Source organism: Barbus barbus, assembly GCF_936440315.1.
Source record: "Barbus barbus genome assembly, chromosome: 41".
Lineage (NCBI taxonomy): Eukaryota > Metazoa > Chordata > Actinopteri > Cypriniformes > Cyprinidae > Barbus > Barbus barbus.
Window position 1 is genome coordinate 559336 of NC_136719.1, and position 19787 is coordinate 579122.

General features: G+C 43.5%; 1 protein-coding gene across 1 annotated transcript; it reads right to left on the bottom strand.

Annotated features, from left to right (window-relative positions):
- Positions 1-1414: 1414 nt before the first annotated feature.
- On the bottom strand, positions 1415-7316 carry LOC306860471 (potassium channel subfamily K member 15-like; the record flags this gene model as incomplete). The annotated part of the gene is made up of 2 exons (XM_079402205.1): positions 1415-2346; positions 7034-7316. The coding sequence occupies 2 exons, from the start codon at positions 7314-7316 to the stop codon at positions 1415-1417; spliced, it is 1215 nt and encodes a 404-aa protein (XP_079258331.1).
- Between the last annotated feature and the right edge of the window lie 12471 nt (positions 7317-19787).

Genomic DNA, 19787 nt, shown 5'->3' on the forward strand with positions numbered 1-19787 from the left:
CTTAATAAGCATAGACAAAGGCATTAATCGTTATATACTGTGAAAGCATTGCAGAAAAACCAAAACATGCACATATTTCAATACTGAAAACAAATGTGATTTTCCCAATTGTGTACATTCATACTGATATGACTGACTTCTGTTTCTGAGAACAGAAGGTATAAATGTATTTGACGAGTGAAGTGAAGCGTCTCCTACCGTCGCCTCCAGGAGCTTCAGTGTCTCGCTCAAAGGCACAATGATGGGAAGATCTGTCTCTCAGTAAACCTCACATGGCATGTCATTTTATGCACTTGTGCAGTTCCTCGTTCAATACAGCGGACATTTAAAGGTTTGAGATGTCCGAAGCATCTTTCTGTACAAGTTGTAACAGGTGATTGAATGACAACATTTTGTTGCCATACCTCGTATCTCCTTTGACATTATAATCAGGGTTGGGAGGGTTATATTTAAAAATATTTTGTATTTCACTGCAAATTACAAAATACACCGACGCTCAAGAAGGCAGCACAATGCATTAAACTGTACTTTTGTCTTCTGGGAAACATGTAAGTATTAGATTCTAAAGGGCAGTAAATAAAAAATAAAAATATCTTAAATAAGAAATCATCCTGTTCAAAAGTTTCCACCCCCGCTCTTAAAACACTGTTTCTTTCTTGAGCGCCAGCAAATGTTTTCACCTCCTGTAATAGTTGTGTATGAGTCCCTCAGTGTGAAAAGATGGATCTGAAAATCATGCAGTTATTGTTGGACAGCAGAAGATGCTGGAAAACCTGAGAAAGTGAAGAGCTGGAGGATTTTTCTGAAGAACAGCGGGCAGAAGAACTGCTCAGGATGAACACGGGACTCATCAACAACCATCACTAAACATGACCACAGTCCTACAGTTTCTATAAATTCAGTTATTTTGTCATGTGGTGGACAGTATGTAAACATCTGTTGTGTGAAATTGCTTATTCAGGACAGAACTAAAATGCAATTTTTGTGATCCTCTAATTTTGTTAAAATTATTACAATTTTGCATATTCTGCAAGGGGTATGAAAAAACATATCTTGGGATGCTCTTGCAGACCGTCAGATTCGGAGAATCACCAACTGCTGTTTCCATTCATTGTCCGATATAGTTTACATTACTTTGAATTTTAATGTCATTTAAACATTAATCACTTTGGTCATCTAAAATACTTTTTGGATGTAAGTGTAATTTGACTACCACCCATTTAAAATGTAACTGTAATGAAACACAGTTTAAATGTGTAAGTTACATGTGCTCCGTTACTCCCCAACCCTGATTATAATGTGCTGTCCTTTAGAAAGACGTGTTTAAAAATGGCCTTTGCTAACTCCTGCTACAAAATATATGCTCTTACAGCATTCTCGCTCTCTAAAGCAGACACTTCAAAGTTCTTTCCAGTTATAATGACTTCCTCCTGAAGCGTGGCAGATCTCTGAGGCTGAGCCCAGGAGAAAGCGTGCTATCTGGAGAGGACACAACCGTATCGTTCCTGGTCGAGGAGCCGCCTTGAATCTGGTAGGAAATGGAGTTGCAGTACACTGAGTTGATGTTGTACTCAGGGCACTTGTTTGGGGCCGGGGCCGAGCTGTGGCAGAAGCCCAGGTGATAGCAGACGCAGCTGCAGAGCAGGCTCAGCTGGGACCGAGACTGGTTGGCGTTTAAGGGCAGGGGCAGGGGCAGGGGCGAGTAGAGCCCGCGCTCCTCTGCCGGTGACAGGATGAGGTTGGTGCAGCTGGTGCCCTCCTCTATGGGTAAGAACAGGTTGCTGTGGCAGTGATTCTCCTGTGCCAGACTCATGGCTGTCAGGTTACGCCCCCTCTTCAGCGAGGCCCGCTCCTGCGCATCCCGCTTCTCGTCCTCGCTGTTCATAGTGAGGAACCTCAACACCACCAGGTTGAGGAAGGCTCCGATCACGGTCAGCCCGACCAGGATGTACATGAAGCTAAAGACCACGTAAGGGGTCTTCTCCTGGAGGTCCTCCTTCTTCTGAAGAGCTACGAAGTCGCCGAAGCCGATGGTGGTGAGCGTGATGAAGCAGTAGTAGTACGCGTGGAAGAAGGTCCAGCCCTCAAAGTGTGAGAAGGCGGCGGCCCCCACGCACAGAGTTCCCAGGCAGGACAGGAACCCCACCAACACCATGTTTTCCATGGAAATCTCAGTGCGATGCAGCCCCAGGCACTTCTTGATGCGGCTGAGGAGATAGCGGACGAAGGTGTTCATCCTCTCACCCAGACTCTGGAACATCACCAGCGTGAGCGGGATGCCCAGACCCGCATAGAACATGCAGAAGACCTTCCCTGCGTCTGTGCCGGGGGCCGCGTGCCCGTAACCTGCACAAAAACACCCACAAGACACATCTGGATTAGATCGGCAGATGAGATGCTGTTTGAAACCCATGCTTTGAAGACATTGAACTGAGAGAGGATAAACTGTCAATGTCACTTTGAACCTTTGGTTACGCTTTATTTTAATTGATTAATTGTTACATCAAATAAGAACTAAATTACAGGGTTGATTTTTTTAACAGCTTGTATTATTAAACTCACAGTATGCATTTTCTGGTGTTAAAAGTTTATTGTAGAATTTACAGCAAGGTCTTAGAGAAACATGCAGTGACTGTACATAGCATGCCAAACCTGTGAGGTTCGAACCACGCATGGGCTGTTGATGTTTCAGCTATACTATATTCAGAATATTACATGGAAATAAATGGGGGTTTAGGGATTTTAGATAAATGTGTGATTTTCTCTCATAAAACAATAAATTAAAACATTACTTAATTAAAATAAAAAAAAATAACCAGATTTGTCAGCATTATGAGATCGCTGCATGATACTAACAATGCCAAAGCCATGAGCAACTTTCGCAAATGTTTCTGAGATACATAACACATATTTCTTGTTATGAGCCCCATCTAAAGGTGCACAGACTTCAGTCGACATACAAAACACTACAAATAATGTTACAAAACAAACCAACATAATCATAGAAGAAATCCACCGTAGAACTGCAGGGTGATATTGTTTGTATTTTCCATTATTGTAAACACAGTAAAAACAACTTTTTTTACAGTGCATTTTACAGAAATCTGTTTATTTGCAGTGTTACTGCAAAGTAGAATTGGCAATACAGTAGTTGAACTTTTACAGTACCTTTCTTAGAGCATACTGAGAAATATTAGTTAACAACATTTAGTTATATTTCAGTGTAAAATGGCAGTATATTCCTGGTTAATAATTACATTGCTCTCACAGCAAACTCACAGCGGAGCTTCTCTCGTGTCTGTCTGGTTACCCACAGCTTAATCGTGTGGATCCAAGTAAATGACTGCTGTTAGCAGCGGTCTGTGATGCTCAGTGCTGTGGTTCATGGTACAGGACAGGTGCATATTTTTCCAGGTATATCACAGTAATCTTTTATGTACAAAGATTTACAATATTCACGTTCACATTTAGTCATTTAGCAGATGCTTTTATCCAAAGCAACTTACAAATGAGGACAATATAAGAAATCAAAATCAACAAAAGAGCAATGATATACAAGTCTCAATTAGAAATAAAAAAATATATTATAATAAAAATAAAACAGATAGAATAGAAAAAGAATAGAGCAAGCTAGTGTTAGAGGCCTTTTTTTGTTAATTGTATAATAAATAAAAAGAAAACAAATAGTATTTTATAAGTAGTAGGCAAATTCCATCTATGAAAGTAAGATTTCTGCAGCACATTGCTATTAATCTACATGGGAAAAAATAAATGACATTAAAAAGTGTGGTGATAGTTGTCATACATTGTGCTGCACAAACACACCGATGTGAAAATGGAAGATATAGGCCTGCTTTCACAGACAGTGTCATGAGTCCGGGCCCGGCAGTTCTTCCCGTCTCCACCAGAGGTCACCATCTCCCTTCCTCCCGGACTCATCTCCCGTAAACACATACACCTGTCACATTACATACACCTGTCACATCACACACACCTGTCCCACTCATTACACCCCCAGCTGTTCCCCATTGTCATGGACTATTTATACACCACTCTCCCACCACTCTGCCTGGTTCCATTAAGTGTTTTTGAAATTGTGGATGTACTGTTTGTTTCGAGTGTTTGCTCTGGTGGATACACGCTCCTCGTTGCCGTTTTTGTATCCCAGTCCTTTTCTGTTTTGTTTTTTTGTGCCGTGTTGGCATTTTTGTTTCTATTAAATACCCTCACCTGCATTTGGACCCAGACTCCGTCTTTTCCATGGCACCCTCGCAGCGTGTTGTGACAGAATGGAACCAGCAAACATGGGTCCAGCAAGGAGGTTCCTCCACATCCGCCAGGGAGACCGGAGCATGGAGGATTATGCCAGGGACTTCATTAGAGGAGCTCGTCAGTCAGCGACGGAGAAGACCTGCCTCATGGTTTTCTTCTGGGGAGGCCTGGCTGAGCCCTTCAAATCCAGGATGCCGTACTGGACCCCCGAAGAGTCGCTGGAGGACTATGTCAACCTGGCTCTGCATTTGAGTGGCTCAGCCATCAGGGTGGAGTTAGCTGCGGAGCCCATTCACAGTTCTCCTGAGGCGTTGATCCGGGGGGCAGCGGAGGCGTCGGCGGCCGCGCCCAGTGCCTTGCGCCCGCTTCTGGAGCATCCTGGGCTGATGCACAGCGTGCGGGAACCCCTGCTGAGGCGGAGGTGTCTGCTCACAGAACTCTGGAGGCAGTGTTTTCCCGCTCGCATTCCTCCCGAGGCAGCGGTTCCCGCTCACAGTTCCTCCAAGGTGGCGTGTCCGCCCACGTTCCTCTCGAGGCGGCGGTGCCCGCTCACAAGGCTTCCGAGGCGGCGGTGCCCGCTCACAAGGCTTCCGAGGCGGCGGTGCCCGCTCACGATCCTCCTGAAGGAGCGGTGCACACTCACAAGGCTTCCGAGGCGGCGGTGCACGCTCACAAGGCTTCCGAGGCGGCGGTGCCCGCTCACAAGGCTTCCGAAGCGGCGGTGCCCGCTCACGATCCTCCTGAAGGAGCGGTGCACACTCACAAGGCTTCCGAGGCGGCGGTGCACGCTCACAAGGCTTCCGAGGCGGCGGTGCCCGCTCACAAGGCTTCCGAAGCGGCGGTGCCCGCTCACGATCCTCCTGAAGGAGCGGTGCACGCTCACAAGGCTTCCGAGGCGGTGGTGCACGCTCACAGGGCTTCCGAGGCAGCGGCAGTGTCTGCTCACGGTCCTCCTGCTCTGCCTGCCCCGCCTTGGCCTCCTGCTCTGCCGGCGCCTCCCTGGCGCCCTGGCACGGAGGTGTCTCCGGATACACCTGTCACATTACATACACCCCCAGCTGTTCCCCATTGTCATGGACTATTTATACACCACTCTCCCACCACTCTGCCTGGTTCCATTAAGTGTTTTTGATTTTGTGGCTGTACATTTTGTTTCTAGTGTTTGCTCTGGTCTGGGATACATGCACTGTGCTGCCGTTTTGTATCCCAGTCCTTTTCTGTTCTGTTTTTTGTGCCGTGTTGGCCTTTTTGTTTCTATTAAATACCCTCACCTGCATTTGGACCCAGACTCCGTCTTTTCCACGGCACCCTCGCAGCATGCCGTGACAGACAGGGCTTAGACTGAGCCAGGATTAGGCCATAGTTCAATTAGGATATTTAAGTAATTTCTATAAAAAAAAACATTACTGGTGTGCATCTTGAGACAAAACAAAGGCATTGATATATTTTAAGATCAGCCAGTGCAAGTTTCTTTCAGATGAAACCGCTCAGACTTACATTTTAGTCTGGACTAGGCTTAAGCCTGGTCTGTGAAAGCGGGGGATCAGGTAGTAGTCACAATTAACATGCAGTAGATTTGCCTTTCATATATCACTAATTCATTCACTTTTGAATTAAAATTATGAAATGGATATCCATTTTCATAACCATAACACTGCATTTCTTACATTTATTCAGCACTTTCTTACATACACTTAAAATCAACTACTTTCACGAAAAGAAAGTCAACTGAACAAATAAACAATTTATAAGCAGAACTTCACACAACAGACATGCAAACAAATAACAATTAATGCATAAAAATTATTATATTGAGTCTTTATGTTGGCAGCCACTCAGAAGCGAAGAATTTTCTGACCGATGCCTCCATGCTTTTTCTGGATTTAGAGCCTGTTGGTGGATTAATTCCCAAAAAGCACCAAAGCTAACGTCAAAGAAACACAATAAATACATATTTTTTAAACAGAAAGACATCCCTGCCTCCTCACAAAGTTTCTAAAAAGGAGTGGTGAAGAGATATTCATAAGTTGGAGGTGGATAATGGCTCTTATGTGATGTTCACATCATTTTTATCAGCAGCACCTGATTGACAGACACCCATGTCTCCCAACTTAAAAGTATATTTCTTTGTCACAGAATCAGGGACAGTAAGTTTTCGGGCAAAACAAACATTCCCTTCACCTCTCACTGTGACTTCATTACGTGCCACTGGAGACTCTGACTGAAAACTGAATATCAGTCATTGGTTAAGTACACAGCTGCAACTTTCTGCTTTTTTTTAAACCCTGAACTAAGAAGAATAACAACCACAAAGACATCTTGGCCTGCCAGACTTGGGTCATTATAGAAGCAGATGGTTTGGGCTCTCTGAGATGTTTTAGAAGCTGTATACTTACAATTCAGCACTAACAAAGAAACAAATAAGAGGTTTGCTTGCCAATGTGAATGAACATTCAATCACAGCATTGCTCCATATATCTTTCCTTTGGTACCATATCCCATAGTGCATCGGGATTTGATTGCACATATTGCAATAAACTGGTAGAAAATACCTTACATTCACTGCAAATAGTTTACTATTAATACACTTTTTACAGTGTAGGCCTACTTTTTTAGGGATAGATTAGGGTTAGTTTCTTGTAGTTATGCATAATTTAATGTTATAAGATGTAACAAGGACACTGTAAAATGAAGTTTGAAGTTTGTAGATTATGATGTGTCATACTAATTCAATTCTTATACTGAAAACACTGAAGCTCACCTATCGTGGTGATGACAGTTATTGCGAAGTAGAAAGATCCGGCGAATTTCCACTGTCTGCCGGCTCGATGGGGCTCCGCCTGCAGCACCACTCGCTCGAACTCCCGGTAATCGTCCTCGGTGAAGCGGTACTTTCTCTTCATGTCGCTGCGCTTCTGCTCCAGCATGCGCTTCCTCGCGCTCTCGGTCTCGGACTCCAGGGCGTCGAAGACCGCGGCGCCCACCAGCAGATACGAGAACATGCAGAGGATGAGCGACAGCGTGCGCACGTTCTGCTTCTTCATCTTCATCTTCAGAGCAGCTCTAACAGGTTGCGCGACTCAGTGCATCTCTGTCTGTATACGAAACATTGAGCGACGGGCAATCCAGGTATCGTTTCAGACGCATGTCGGAAGAAGAACAGAGTCCGTCGTGTTCGTGGCTTCGATTTCTTTCGTAGGTAAATAAGGTGTGTCGTAGAGATCAAACTAACTGAGCTCTCAGTCTTCCTGGTCTGCGCAAATCGTTCGAAGGAGGTTTCTAAACTGAACCTGTCATGACTGGCAACCAATAAAATCTCCTGGAGTCCAGCAGCAGAAGAGCGCAGGAGTGTGTGATCCGGGCTGAGTTCGGAGCGCTGTCCGCGGTGCTGAAGGGGACTCTACACCGCTCCAGTGAGGGACACTTGAAGAAGCCCATTGATTCATTATCAAACGAATGGCGTTTAATCGACAGAAGGGTATTCTTAAAAAGCGTATTTTAGAGCAAAACATTAAAAAAGGTTACACTTTATTGTGTACAGTGTAATTATATATTTAAGTACTGATAATATTAATGAACTGTACTTACTATATGGTTAGGGTTAGGATTAGGGGTTGTTTTAGGGTTACTTGCATGTAATTATGCATAATTTATTGTTATTATAATATTATATGCATGTAACATGTGCAACAAGGACACCTCAAAATAAAGTGTTACCTTAAAAAACGTTTGTTAGGTTTCTGATTGTCAAATGTCAGTGGATCATATCAGTCCAGACCATAAGGGTTTAAATGGTAAACTCCCAGATTAGATTGGTACATTTTTGGATTTTTAACTTGAAATGCTGGCTAAGCTAACTAATACAATTAAAACTAATAACTAATACAATCAAAACAGCACACCTGCACATGTCTACTGGAAGATGGATTCAGTCAACAAGCAGCGGGGCTTATTAAACAGCATACTGACTCAGGCTCCACACACTCTTCTCACAGTACTGTCTTCAGCACAGACACAGACCACATGAGGGAGCACTAGTTCATAACCAGTGTTGTATTAAAATAATATAAAGTAAAATAAAATAATTAATTCAGGGTCCCACTTTAGTTAAGTGGCCTTAACTACTATGTACTTACATCAAAAATAAGTGCAGTGTACTTATTGTGTTCATATTGTATTGTAAAACACTTTTGCTGCCATTGGGGTGGGATACGGGTAAGGTTAGGGACAGGTTTGATGGTATGGGTTAGTTTAAGGGTGGGTTAAGGTGTAAGGGATGGGTCAACGGTGTAATTATAAATTTAATTACACAAAATAATTACAGATTAATTACATACGGGTATTTAAAAAATATAAGTACAATGTCAAAACATGTTGTAATTGCATTATATCAATTGATTCATTTAAATGTAAGTACATAGTAGGCAAGGCCACCTAATATAAAGTGGGACCCAATTTAGTGCTAGTAACATACTAGTGTAGTGCAAAACATAAAAAACTAAAGTTCTACCAACTTAAATCTGGAGTTTATAAACTTTAAGTTAACGCCTCCTTTTCAATAATAAACTCCAGAATTAAGTTAGTAGAACTTTAGTTTTTTATTTTGCACTACACTAGCATGCTAAAATTAAATTGAAATACTGAGTAGGCTAATTTATACAATCTGATTGCACATAATTTATTACGAGATAAGCAACACTAAACATTCCTCAGAGACCGTGCTGGGCAGCATAGAGGAGAAAGTACTGATTGGTTAGTTTGAATTCCTCAAATTTGGTTTTAATCACACCGTCAAGAAAATACTAAAAGAAGATTGTATCTGATGCTCTCTGGACAGCTGGGTTATTTTGTTGAAGTTAAGGAAGAGATCATTTCCACACACCAGACCACAAGCTCATCCCTATTCTCTTAGAAATCAACAGAAGCGGTCTCTATGGCAGTAGCATTTCAGTAGGTACTAATATACACAGGGTGGACACAGAGTGATTTGAGGGCCCTAAGCAAATTCCAGGTATGGGGCCCCAACGCACCAACTACAGTTTACTTGTAACCCTTATTTGCTGCCTCATAGCTTGAAGTTTATTTACCCCTTCACATTATCATAATGCATATTCAGAAATGAATTAGTCAACCTGATGACTAATTTATGATATATATATACGTATATAAATATTTGCTTACACTTGTCCATTTAATGGCTGTGAGGATTCAAACAATAATCCCATGCAACTTGTTCGGTATTTCAGGTGTTCTGAAGGCATACAGTAGGGTTTGGTGAGAAACTAACCAAAAATGTCATCTATTATTAAGTGAAAATCTTTGGTCGTTGTAGTCCTGTACATTAATGCTCCCAGGAAAAACAAAAGCAAATCATTTTGAACATTCAGTACAAATGAAATCATGAAACAAAACATGGGGCCTGTAACCCTCAAAAGTATGTTTAATTTCTTCTCTGAGGTGAGAATCTCTGTTGTGAGACACTCATTGCCACATGAACAAGTAATGTACAGGCTTGACCATTTTAAAAACATTTTTCAATGGCTCTGGGCTATCCTAACACAGTATAGCCTGTTATTCTTTTCTTTGTGTTAATAAATAAAATGATTTCATTTACATAGTTTAATCATTTAAAACTAAACATTTGATCATTTTGTTAGTTATAATAAACTCAGTGGATTATAACTAAGAAAGCGTGCAAAGAGCTCTTGTAATCACTAAAATCTGCAACTCTCTTCAGTTCCTTGTGATCTGCTGAAGTTTCATTATAATCAATGAAACTCTACAGCGAATCTCTTATTTACATCCTGATTACACAAACACAAATATGCACCGGAGCGTTTGTCAAATCTGTTTCACCAGATCAGATGGGGCCCCTGATTCCCTGGGGCCATTAGCAGCCGCTTACCTCACTTATTGGTTAAGTCCACCCCTGAATATATCATTTGGGTGCTAATATGTACACTTTGGGGTAAAAAGGTGCAATGGTGCACTTATTGAAAAGGTACCACCGCAGTGACAGCTTTTGTACCTTTTTTTCTGCGAGTGTGTAAGTTGTATTATAGGATGCTACTGAGGGAACATCAGCAAACCTGATGTGATTCTGCTCTGTGAGTGCTAAGATCAATAGGACAGTGCACATTACTCCTGTTCTGAATTATTTGCAGCAAATCAGTCTGTTTCTCTCTTCTAGCTCTTCCACATAGTATAACAAAAACATCTGACCAATGCTGGATTACGAAGCACTGCTAGAGCCATCTGTTCTTCTGTCACCGTTTGGTGTAAGCAAGGAGAGCGTTAAGGCACAGATTACACATTAGGTTACCACTGTCACTATTGTCAAAGACTCTCCAAGGATCAGAAAAGGGTCAGAAAGCCTAAAAACAACCATATCACACAGCAATCACCTACATCACCACACATTGTTTGGGAGGGTTTCAATAAAAAAAGAAAAGAAAATGCTCTCATCCAAAAACAAACTCCAGCTGTCAGACACCACTGGAACTTCCAACGGAACTGGGTTTAATGGTCAGATAAAACTAGATGAAAGCTTTTTAGCTGCAAACACTCAAGATGGGTTTGATGCACACATGAGTAAAAAAGTACCCCATGAGTACAATGAAATATACTGCTGTATCTTTAATGTTATGGGTACTGGATGTCTTGTTCAGATAGATGGCCTCGTGGATTCTAGCAAATACCAACAGATTATAAATTCCCATAACACCCGATATACTTGTGTGAAGAACATTTCATAATCTAAAGAATTTTTCTACAGCAAACTACAGCCACTCAAATAGTTCAAAATACACAGCATGCGTTTTCTCTGTCTCGTGGTGACTGTCCCTGCATCTTAAATGGTATAAATCACCTTTCAGAGGGCATTTTGAATGGGGAGCAATGAAGCTATATTTCAAAAGGGATTTAGCATTGTTAATTACAATAACTAGTTGAAAGAACTGTTGCTAAAATTAGAACAAAGACTTGAGACTCTCTTGCTGCCCAATGTATCTAACAGGTGCCATATAGTGAAATAACTGATGTGATTCACTTCTTGGTCAGTGGTTGGCTGATCAGCGTATATTAGTCTGTCTGTCTCATCCTTATTAGCACTATCAGCCGGATCCAGTCCACATCCAGACGTGATGGTGGAACAACCACAGCACAGCGAAGACCTCAACTAGACAAACCCTCTGAGTATGGGAACAATAATCTCAGACAGCAAATAAAGACGCTATGACTCTGAACAGGTCGTTCAAAAATTAATAAAAAGATAAAAACCTAGGGTTGTGATGATTTAGAGAAGCTCAGTCAATCAGGCAAAGTTTGAAGAGAGTGGAAATATGTTATAAAGGGTTGCCATTTATCATGGAAAGAACCACAAAACATCAGCTTCAAGAAATACATAATATCCACAAGCCATTGTGAAATACCCAGAGGCTTGGTGGACTTCCACAGAAATAAAGTCCACCGTCTAGAAGGCAATTACATCTCTCTGTTGAGTCCAAACTTTGAGAAGTAGTAGGGCAGGCATCAACCTTCATTTGAAATAAATTATAAATGAATTAATAAAAATATAAATAAATTGATAAAGTTGTTCAAAATAGTTAATATAGTTGTTCCAATATTTTTGAAGCATTTGACAGAAAAAAAAAAAAAACATCAGCCACTCAACGCAATCAGATGCTTTTCAGCATCAACATAGAGCAGTTACAAGCTCCAGGACGACGGTTTGGAGTAAATTATGATAAAGAGAATACAAACATTAAAACCCTTTAATAAAACCTGTTTGCTCTTTATATATTAAGCATGGAAGTCACTTTTTGAGGTGGGTAGCTAACACTTTTGCCAATGTTTTACAACATTCAGAAGTGAAAGAAGCCTGTAAGCATGCAAGAAATGAAATAATAATACAAAGCAAAAGCCACTCTGACTAAACAGATAAGAGTAACGGGGCCAATCTATCTGGACATTTCTAGAAAAACTTTAGGGAAGCCATCAGGACCAGGATTGCCTGTATAATCTGTACAATCGCCTTAATATGGGCAATCAAGAGCACAGCTGGATCAATTGTAGGGTCTTCTCCTAGGTCCTGTAGGAAAGATTTCATTACATCAATCAAATACACATGCTCATATATTTATCAATACAAGAGGATTCAGAATAAGATCCTGCAGCCCAAAGGCTGATCGGGCATTAGGCAAGATCACAGAGTTCAGTGACTATCGTTAAAAGATGAGCAGAATACTCAGAGCATCTCAAATGAACTGCCTTTATCTGGCTTATTATCATCTGGTCTTCATCACAGCTGTTGCCATGGTAACCAGATTCAGAAATAGCAGTCCAGCGCTGAGGCCAAACGCTTGAACAGTCTCTGGATGGTGGATGATGCTATTTATAGACGCTGAATGTGTGACATGCAGAGACGTGTTAGTCAGCAGAGAAAACAGGCCACTCAAGGCAAACTTTAGAGATAATTACAGTTACAACTGCCAAAAAAAACCTGGCAGCATCTTGCCCTTGACAGCTCAGATCTGAACCGCTGATTTCATCTCAAAACCTATTACAGATTTAACATCCAGTCTTTACTGACAGGCAGACATGAGTGCATATAAATAAGTACAGACAATGGATAATAGGTGGGTGGATAGTTTATTATTCACTTTTACATGAATGTATTTGCAAGAAAGTGCACATTTTGTACACTTATGCATCAGTGTGATTCATACAACAGTTGTGTGTGTGCTTGTATTCTGCACATATCACCTTCATGACTTGCAGTGTGAAGCCCTTATGTTGGTTTTAAACACACCCCACCGCAAAGCGCTTACGTATGCTCAATACGCAGCTCAACACACTTTTAGTATCAAGCACATGCTGTCACGTTATGTGACTTGACTGATGTGCATGTCAGGAAAGTATAGGAATGCAGCATGGTGTTTTCATAATCACTGGAAACTAAAACTAAAATTCTTTTAAACACCTATGAGAGCAAGGGGGCCCCCTGGTGGTTTGGGGCCCTGCATAACCTGCGTACTTTAAAAGGAGGACCCGTGCTGTGCTTCAGTCACTCAACTGCTTGGTGACATGTAACTTTGGATTCTTTTGGGAAAATGTTTATTGGCAGTGAAGAAATTTAGAAACTTCGCAAAATGCATCTGAAAAGTAAGTTTCTTTTCTGCATTAATTACTCTGTCCTGATCAGCTGACAGTACACTACGGGTGCATCTGCTGTGTTTAGCTCGTTTATTGTGTTTCTTCAGGGTTAGAACTCATCAAGGGGCCTCATTTATGAAACGTGAGTATGCACAGATTTGATCTTAGAGTGCGTGTACGCTAAAATCCATCATAAAGACATCTTTGACATCGAAAAGTGCTTAGTGATCAATCTGTTCATCACATAAAACAATCAAGTCTCTTCAGAAAATTTGGACTAAACTTGCCTGCAAACAACATGAAATATTATTTTAATTTCAGATGTATGTAATTTGCGGGAGTTCCGTGAGTCGTTTATTTCTCCACCCTCTCACTCGGGGCATTGTCAGTCCTGTGTGATTGCAGACGCTTTCCAGGAGAAGGGTACTGTACAACACCAAAGACACAGCAAAACAAGAACCGACCAATGAGGACTGAAACAAAGGGCTTGGAATATAAACAACCAACAGTGCAGACTGATAAGAAACATGGAAACTAACAGAAACAGGACAGAACCAAACTACAGACTAGTCAAGTCAAGTCACCTTTATTTATATAGCGCTTTTAACAATGTAAATTGTGTCAAAGCAACTGCACAATATCAAACATATCACAATATCAATATCAAACATATCACAATATCAATATCAAACATTGGCCTCTGGCCAACAAACCAGCAGTTCAATTTAACTGCAGCAAAGTCAGATTGTAAGGTCTCAACTAGTTCCAGTGGTCATTTGGTAATTCTGTATGTTGTCTGAGCGTTGGCATCCTCTGAGGGGTTGGCATTATCTTTTCTCAGGTGTTCGGTCATCTCAGATCATTTAGGGGTTGGATCCAGACTGAAGCTTCTGTCATTCCTAATTACCACGGGATGTTAATCCCGTGGCAGAAACAGAGACAAATAGAAACAATTAGCGTAGCTGCTGTTCCATCCCAAGCTAAAGAATAATAATAATGTACATTTGATCAGATTAGACTACAGAAGAAAAGTCCCAGAACAAAATGGTCCACAGGATAAAACCCTTGTCGAGCCAACATCATAGTCTGTCATGAAGCACATCATGAATGAGGTGTCAAATTAGCATTCTTACTCAGCCAATACAGTAAATTCAACACATTTCAATATACTGCACTATACCTATTGACCATGTATGGCTAGGCCTACAGTAATGGCCAAAAATATCGGCACCCTTGGTAAATATGATCAAATAAGTCTGTGAAAATTAATCTGTATTGTTAATCCTTTTGATCTTTCATTTAAAAAAAAATTCACAAAAATCTAACTTTTCATTGGATAATAACAATTTAAAATGAGGGGAAATATCATTATGAAATAAATCTTTTTCTCTAATACACATTGGCCACAATTAACGGCACCCTTTTATTCAATACTTTTTGAAACCTCCATTTGCCTGTTTAACAGCTCTAAATGTTCTCCTATAATGCCTGATGAGGTTAGAGAACACCTGATGAGATAAGAGACCAGAATCACTCCAGATCCTTCAGATTCACAGCTCCATGACGGTGCTTCTTCTCTTCAGTTCACAGGTCAGAGGACTGGAATGGCCAGCAGACGCTTGGTTTTGTGCTCAGTGACCCATGTTTGTGTTGTTTTTGAGGTTTGTGTTTGGATTATTGTACGGTCGGAAGATCCAAACATGGCCCATTATAAGATTTCTAACAGACTCAGTGTTACGGTAAGTAGACGGACACAGAGGTAGTGATAACACAGTGGCTTTATTCGTGGATATCTGAGCAGGTTAGTGAGCAGCTGGGCAAGAGAGGTGAGTGAGCTTCCAGAAGTCAGCCAACGAGAGCGTGAGTGGCGATATTGATTGCTGTCTCTTGTTTTCCAGGAGTTAGGAGCGAGGCAGACTAAGAGGATCGAGGATGGGCGATGCTGATCCCCGCGGAAGATGATCTGGAGGCAGGAGAGACAACGGAACGGGGAACAGAAGGTAAGTAACAAAGGTTAGTAGTCAGAGGGTATACTCATCCGTGGATAACCGCTGAGGTAGGGTCCACGTAGTGTCAACGAGATCGGACCCTGAAGTGATAGTGGTGAGTGTCTTTATAGTGCTCCTGATGAGGGGTGGTGACGAGGTGCAGGTGTGTGGAATTAAAGATTAAGGGTGACCAGGTGAGGGCGTGCATCATGAGTGGAGAGGGGGAAGGATCGACAGACTCGTGACATTACCTCCCCCTCCCGGAAGGTGCGTCCCGCACTGTAACAATAACGTCGGGGGGGGGGGGGCGGGCACCCTTGAGGCTGGAGCAGGGTTAGAACAAGGAGACAAGGGAAGCCTCCAGAGCGGGTCAGGAGATTTGTGAGGCCATGGCGGGCCTGGATGCTCGGGCGATTTGGGAGATCCTGGCGAAACTGGTGATTCAGGACGCCATGGCGGGACAGGAGGTTCAGGAGGCCATGGCGGGTCTGGATGCTCGAGGGGCCATGGCGAAAACAGGGGACTCAGGTGGCCATGGCGGGCCATCCGGAGAGTCGGGCGGCCATGGCGGGACAGGGGACTCAGGTGGCCATGGCGGGACTGGAGGCTCGAGAGACCATGGTGGATCTAGAGACTCGGGAGGTCTTGGCGGGCCTGGTGACCCGGATGGCCATGGCGGATCAGGAGATTCGGGAGGCTGTGGCAAAACTGGGGACTCGGGAGACCATGGCGGATCAAGAGATTCGGGAGGCATGACTGGAGACCCAGATGGCCACGGCGGATCAGGGAGCCCGGATGACCATGGAGAATCGGAGAGCTTGGATGGCCATGGTGGATCAGGAAGCTTGGAAGACCGTGGTGAACCAGAAAGCTTGGATGGCCATGGTGGATCAGGGAGCTTGGATGACCGAGGTGAACCTGAGAGCTTGGATGGCCATGGTGGGTCAGGGAGCTGGGTGGTCTTGATCTTGGGTCTGGCTACACAGGCTGAGACTATATGGCCCCCCCAAAAAAATTATTTTGGGATGTTCCCTTCAAGGGGCCAAACTGGAGAAGCGGGCTCTGTGGGGCGCTCGGGAGGAGCGGGCTCTGTGGGACGTTCGGGAGGAGCGGGCTCTGTGGGACGCTCGGGAGGAGTGGGCTCTGTGGGACGCTTGGGAGGAGCGGTCACTTGAGGGCGATCTTGCAGCGCGGACACTTGAGGGCGCTCTTGCAGCGCGGACACTTGAGAATCGGGATCGGCACTCCTGGCCGTATCTTGGGAACTGGATTCTCGGAACTCGGGATCGGCACTCCTGGCCGTGGCTTGCGAACAGGATACTCGGGGATCGGGATCGGCCCTCCTGGCCGTGATCAGAGAACTGGATTCTAGGGAATAGGATCGGCACTCCTGGCCGTGGTCTGAGAACTGGATTCAGGATCGGCACTCCTGGCCGTATCTTGGGAACTGAATTCTTGGAACTCGGGATCGGGACTCCTGGCCGTGGCTTGCGAACAGGATTCTCGGGGATCGGGATCAGCATTCCTGGCCGTGATCAGAGAACTGGATTCTAGGGGATCGGGATCGGCACTCCTGGCCGTATCTTGGGAACTGGATTCTCGGAACTCGGGATCGGCACTCCTGGCCGTGGTGTGAGAACTGGATTCTCGGGGATCGGGACCAGCACTCCTGGCCGTGGTCTGAGAACTGGATTCTCAGGGATCGGGATCGGCACTCCTGGCCGAGACTTGAGAACTGGATTCTCGGGGACGCACTCGAAGCGTAGAAACTTGAGGGCACTCTTGTAGAGCGGACCTGGGCGGAACCAGCGGAGATGAAGGAGAGCTGGGCGGAACCAGCGGAGACGAAGGAGAGCTGGACATACTCTCAGGCGAAGGGCTTGGACGACGGGGAAAGGATCTCAGCGCTGACCTGACTGATATTATAGATGGGTCCAAAACTCTCGCCCCCAGGTCAGTGCTGGAAACACTCTTTCGGGCTCGTGGGCACCTAGAGATTGCCGCGGGTGGTGGCATCTCCTTTGTCGTCTCGGGCGGTGGAACTTTCCTCGCCACAGACGGCGGACTAGCTCCGACTCGGGTCCGGTAACTCCCCAGACACTGGAAAATCCCCCGTCTCCAACACAAGCCAGAAGTGTCTGGGAGGTCCATAGAGTAGAGACAACGGATCCCGAGTCGGAACAGCTCGAGGATGGCCACATCATGCAGATCCACCGTCGCGGCGAGCTTGCAGAACTCCTCGGCGAATTTATAAAATGTGGGGTTCTGCTGGATTAAGGCGTCGAGGCGGACGATAAACTCCATCGTGATGAGTGCGTCGTCCGCGTCCTCGGTAATGGTCCGATCTTCTGTTACGGTAAGTAGACAGACACAGAGGTTTTATTCGTGGATATCTGAGCAGGTTAGTGAGCAGCTGGGCAAGATAGGTGAGTGAGCTTCCAGAAGTCAGCCAACGAGAGCGTGAGTGGCGATATTGATTGCTGTCTCTTGTTTTCCAGGAGTTAGGAGCGAGGCAGACTAAGAGGATCGAGGATGGGCGATGCTGATCCCCGCGGAAGATGATCTGGAGGCAGGAGAGACAACGGAACGGGGAACAGAAGGTAAGTAACAAAGGTTAGTAGTCAGAGGGTATACTCATCGGTGGATGATCACTGAGGTAGAGTCCACGTAGTGTCAACGAGATCGGACCCTGAAGTGATAGTGGTGAGTGTCTTTATAGTGCTCCTGATGAGGGGTGGTGACGAGGTGCAGGTGTATGGAATTAAAGACTAAGGGTGACCAGGTGAGGGCGTGCATCATGAGTGGAGAGGGGGAAGGATCGACAGACTCGTGACAGTCAGTCACTTACTGATTTTTTATCTGTTCGTATTTGATAGAATCCATGAGGCCGTGTCTAATCAAGATGTCCAGGACCTCCAGCAGAAATATAGGCCCACAACATAAAAAATACAGCAGTATATTTCATTTTACACATGGGGTACTTTTTATCCCTGTGTTCACCAAACCTATCTTGTTCACCAAACCCATCGTGTTTGCTGCTAAAAAGCTCATTTTTTAATTTCATCTGACCACAGAAGCCAGTCCCATTTGAAGTTCCAGTCGTGTCTGATAACTGAATATGCTGGAGTTTGTTTTTGGATGAGCTAGGAGAATTTGTCTTGAAACCAACCATCACCACCATTTCTTGTGGTGATGTAGGTGCTGTTTGACAATTTGTTTTAAGGTTTTCTGACCCCGACACTCAACTATTTTCTGCAATTCTCCAGCTGTGGTGCTTGGAGAGTCTTTAGCCACTCAAACTCTCCTCATCACCGTGCATTAGGACGATATACACACACGTCCTCTTCCAGGCAGATTCATAAAATTTTCTGTTGATTGGAAATTCTTAATTATTACCCTTATGGTGGAAATGCTCATTTTCACTGCTCTAGCACTTTTCTTAAAGCCACTTCACTAATTTGTGAGATATTTTACTCATAAGAATTTCTAGGGGTACCAATAATTGTGTCCAACGTGTATTTGAGAAAAACATTTATTTCATAATGAGATTTCCCCCCATTTTCAATTGTTTTAGTTCAATGAAAGGTTCGATTTTTGTGATTTTTTTTAAATAAAAGATCAAAAGTATTAATAATGCAGGTTTATTTTCAGAGCCTTCTTTGATCATATTTACCAAGGGTGCCAATAATTCTGACCACGACTGTATATTCCCATTCATATGTACATTTTTAACACACCAGGGTGACTAGGAGCATTTCTCCAGCCATGGCTTCCTGTTCACAGGATTATAAATATGAGGAACACAAAGGCGAAATTCCCTTAATCATCCATCACAAGGAGTAAAACCTAAGAATATAATTCTGATGTGCAGAACATGATTGTTGAGCATCACAAAATAGAAAATGGCTGTAAGAAAATAGTTAAAGCATTGAAAATCCCTATTTCCACTATCAGGGTAATAATTAAGAGGCTCCAATCAGCTAAAGATCTTAAAAATCTGCCTGGAAGAGGACATGTGTCTATCTATATCATCCTAATGCACGGTGAGGAGGAGAGTTTGAGTGGCCAAAGACTCTCAAAGCATCACAGCTGTAGAATTGTAGAGATTAGTTGAGTCTTGGGGTCAAAAACCTAATAAAAGAAAAAAAAATCAAACATCCCCAACATCACCAAAGGTTGCTTGGGAGAGTTTCAGGGAAAATTCTCCTCATTCATCCAGAAACAATCTCCAGCAAATTCTGTTGTCAGACACGACTGGAACTTCAAGTTGTACTGGCTTCTAATCGTCAGATGAAACTGAAAAAAAAGCTTTTTGGCCGCAAACTCACCAGTTGAGTTTAGTACAGACAAGGATAAAAAAGTACCCCATGTCCA